Source organism: Populus alba, chromosome 9, assembly GCF_005239225.2.
Source record: "Populus alba chromosome 9, ASM523922v2, whole genome shotgun sequence".
In the NCBI taxonomy this organism is placed as follows: Eukaryota; Viridiplantae; Streptophyta; class Magnoliopsida; order Malpighiales; family Salicaceae; genus Populus; species Populus alba.
This window is the reverse complement of record NC_133292.1, coordinates 4,393,569-4,396,890: the sequence shown is the minus strand read 5'-3', so window position 1 is coordinate 4,396,890 and position 3,322 is coordinate 4,393,569. Positions and strand designations below refer to the sequence as shown.

Here is a 3,322-nt window from a genome sequence, read left to right as displayed (position 1 = left end):
TTTTTGATATTTTAAATTATTATTATGTATTGATATCAAAAATAATTTTTAACATCGAATGAGTCTTAATATACATATTTACGTAATCAATCCTCCATGAAGCATTGTTGGTTCAACGACCAGGAGAAATGATGGAAGCTTATTGATCAAACATCTCTAGCCTTTTCATTAGGTAATTGGGTATCTACACTCTTTCTGAAAGCAGGGTTATTAATATCGCTGCCTTCTTATTGCAAATTTTGTTGCAATGTTAAAACAGTTATGTGTGTGTATAACATCAGCATCAAGATACATTATCACCATTTTTTATTTATTCCACTACTAGTCTGTGAATAAACCACCCGGCCAACAGCCATATCACCCAGAGCTGCACTCTATATCAGAAGTCAGAATAGTTCAATATGTAATTAGCCTCCCATGTAAAAAACGAGGCAGGCATAAATGATTAATCATTTTAGTCCATAACAGAAGTAAGTGGAGAGTTTTATAAAAAAAGGAACACGGCCATCACTGACCAGCATTGTTTCATCAAACATTGTACTATTTCAACCATGTGTTTTGCTTAAATCATAAATTATACCTATGTTTCTATGCTAATTAATTAACCCCTCTTGGAGCAGTCTTTGTGGTGCTTTGAGGATTACCATGGTATGCACAAACCTTCTAAGACCTTCCTCTTCACCACTAATACCAGGCTTGCCACATGCCAGCTGTTAGTCTTTAGGTTAAAGAATTTTTACCTCGTTAAGCCATGATTCAACGACCACAGCTGAGGATTGAGTCGGTACTAGAGAAGGAAGGAGCAGAGTAATCATTAGATCTACGGAAAGACAAGTTGAAATCCCCAGGCCCTTCATGACTAACTGGCATCAAGCGTATGCTAGCACCATCAAGAGGCATCTCTGGCAGGCTAGCATTCCCATCCAGATATTGCGCAATTTGCCTCATGCTTGGCCTAGCTTGTGGTGTAGAGAAAGAACAAAGCAGACCTAGCTTCAAAACCAATTCCATTTCCTCCACCACGTAATTACCTTCCAATTTTGGATCACCTGTTCGAAGAATGTCTCCTATTTTCCAGGAATCAAGAACCCAGTCAACCAAAACCATCTTTTCTACTGATTGTTCTGGCTCTAAAGGTTTCCTTCCACAAGCCATTTCAAGCATAAAAGTGCCAAAAGCAAAAACATCACTGCTGGTAGTGGCCCTTCCTGTTCTAGTAACCTCTGGCGCAATATATCCAACTGTTCCAACCACACAGGTTGTTTGAGGATTGGCCCCGCGATCATATAATTTAGCAAGCCCAAAATCTCCTAGGCGACCATTGAAATCATCATCTAACAGTATATTGCTAGCTTTCACATCTCTATGCAGAACAACCTGTTCCCACTCTTCATGGAGGTAGAGAAGGGCAGACGCAACTCCTCTGAGGACCTGATATCGCTGAACCCAATTAAGGCTGGGTGTGTCATTGCGAAACAGGAGTTTATCAAGGCTTCCACGGGGCATGTAATCATAGACCAAGAGGAGCTCTCCCTTTCTCCGGCAATAGCCTAGGAGCTGGACCAAGTTCCTGTGCCTCAGCCTTCCCATGCTAGCAATCTCAGCAACAAACTGCTTAGTTCCTTGTTTGGAATCATGGGATACTTTCTTGATCGCGACTTGCATGTTGGAAGAAGGCAGTACTCCTCTGTAAACCTTTCCAAAACCTCCACTTCCCAGCAACTTCCTGTCCGTGAAACCTGTAGTTGCTTTGTATAAATCCTTGTAGGAGAATCTTTGAGGACCATACTCCTGTTCCCAATCTTCGCGCAGTTCCTCATATTTCTTCCTCCTTGTTATATAAGCAGCACCAGAGATTGCTACCAGAAAAATGATTGCTGTTATTGTTGGGGCCAGAATTCTTAAATATGGTTTCTTTCTTGATTTTCTTTGAGCGGGAAGTGAAGGCAACTTGGACACATCAAGACTTTGAGCTTGTCCGCCTCTGTTGAAGCTCCACCCCAGAATATAGTGGCTGCTAGCCACTGCTCCAGTAGATGAAGAAAAACCAACGTACATAGAATCCAACATAACAGAAGAAAGATCGAGAGATGTTGACAAGAGAGGCAAGGTTGGTTTTGTTCTTGTGACAGGAGCAACTGTAACATTGAGTAGCTTCTCTGATTCATCATAATCTATCCACACGTGCATCACATGACCACTTATGAGAGTCAAGCTCTTATTCTCCTTTTCCTCATCTGAAAAGTAGGTCACCGGAGCAGATTCAATGGATACCAAGCTGTTTACATCAATTCCAACGTGGCTGTCATTGATGTCTTTAAGATCAGGGCTTGGAACTGCATCCAGCTCAACTGCCACTAGATGGTTTGAAGGTAGGCCATTGCTTGTAGAATTGAGGATTCCAAAGTACTGAGTTGCCATAGCCCCTGTGAAGTCCACAGATGGAGAGATTGTGAAGGCCATGCCATGGCCACCAAGTGTAGGCAGCTCTGGGACCATGGCAAACGCAAACTGGGTAGAGAACGAGAGAGACCGAGAATTGTTGATTAAAGATGTGTTGAACTGAAAAGGGAATGGGAAGAAAGCACGGCCAATTTGCTGTTTTGAAGTGTTTGTCAGCTCTAAGAGCCCATTTGGATGGATTTTTGCAATCCCGCTGAGGAGCAGGTCGGCTCCAGTGAAGCCATGATAGATGAAGTGGTTTTCCTCTTGAGCTAAGGCCAAGAGTTTCAAGGAAACAAACAGGCCGAGTAGAAAGTGCAATGATTTGAACGATGCAATCATCATAAGAACGTGCAGAAGATTGTTTTTGCTTCTTCAGTTACACATTGGTAAAAGAACAAACTTTTTTCGCTTCGAGTTTCTCCTTATTTGTTGTTACAGTTTCAAATCCTCAGTCTAAAGATTGAATTATATATAAACAAGTCTCATCACATTGCTATGACTTGGGCGCATTCGAACCTTCTCCAAAGCTTTTTCTTGGAAAAAAAAAGAAGAGGGAAAACTACTTTTCAACCAATATGAGCTTGAAGTTTTCTTTGTAATTCTTGGAATTTCTTCGTAGTGTCTTCGTTTCATGCTTCATTTCATAGGAAACCTCAAAGTGGCTTTATTTTATTATATTCTGTCAATATCCCAATTCCATTCATTTAATATCCTCTTTCTTTGGTGTCATTGACATAAAAGATGTCGTTTCTAGTCTATCTGTTTCCATTTTTATATTATATTTCTATATATATGTGGAGCAATTAGGCATAAATAGACACTGGTCCCTCTAAATTTTGGTAACTTCAACTCCATTAACAATCATTTATGAATCTTT

At 40.6% G+C, this 3,322-nt stretch overlaps 1 protein-coding gene across 1 annotated transcript; it reads right to left on the bottom strand.

The window, feature by feature from the left end:
* Nucleotides 1–463: 463 nt before the first annotated feature.
* Nucleotides 464–2,871, bottom strand: LOC118057999 (L-type lectin-domain containing receptor kinase SIT2-like). Its single transcript, XM_035070727.2, has one exon. It carries the CDS (start codon nt 2,785–2,787, stop codon nt 757–759), a length of 2,031 nt encoding a protein of 676 aa, XP_034926618.1. The 5' UTR covers nt 2,788–2,871; the 3' UTR covers nt 464–756.
* Nucleotides 2,872–3,322: the final 451 nt, after the last annotated feature.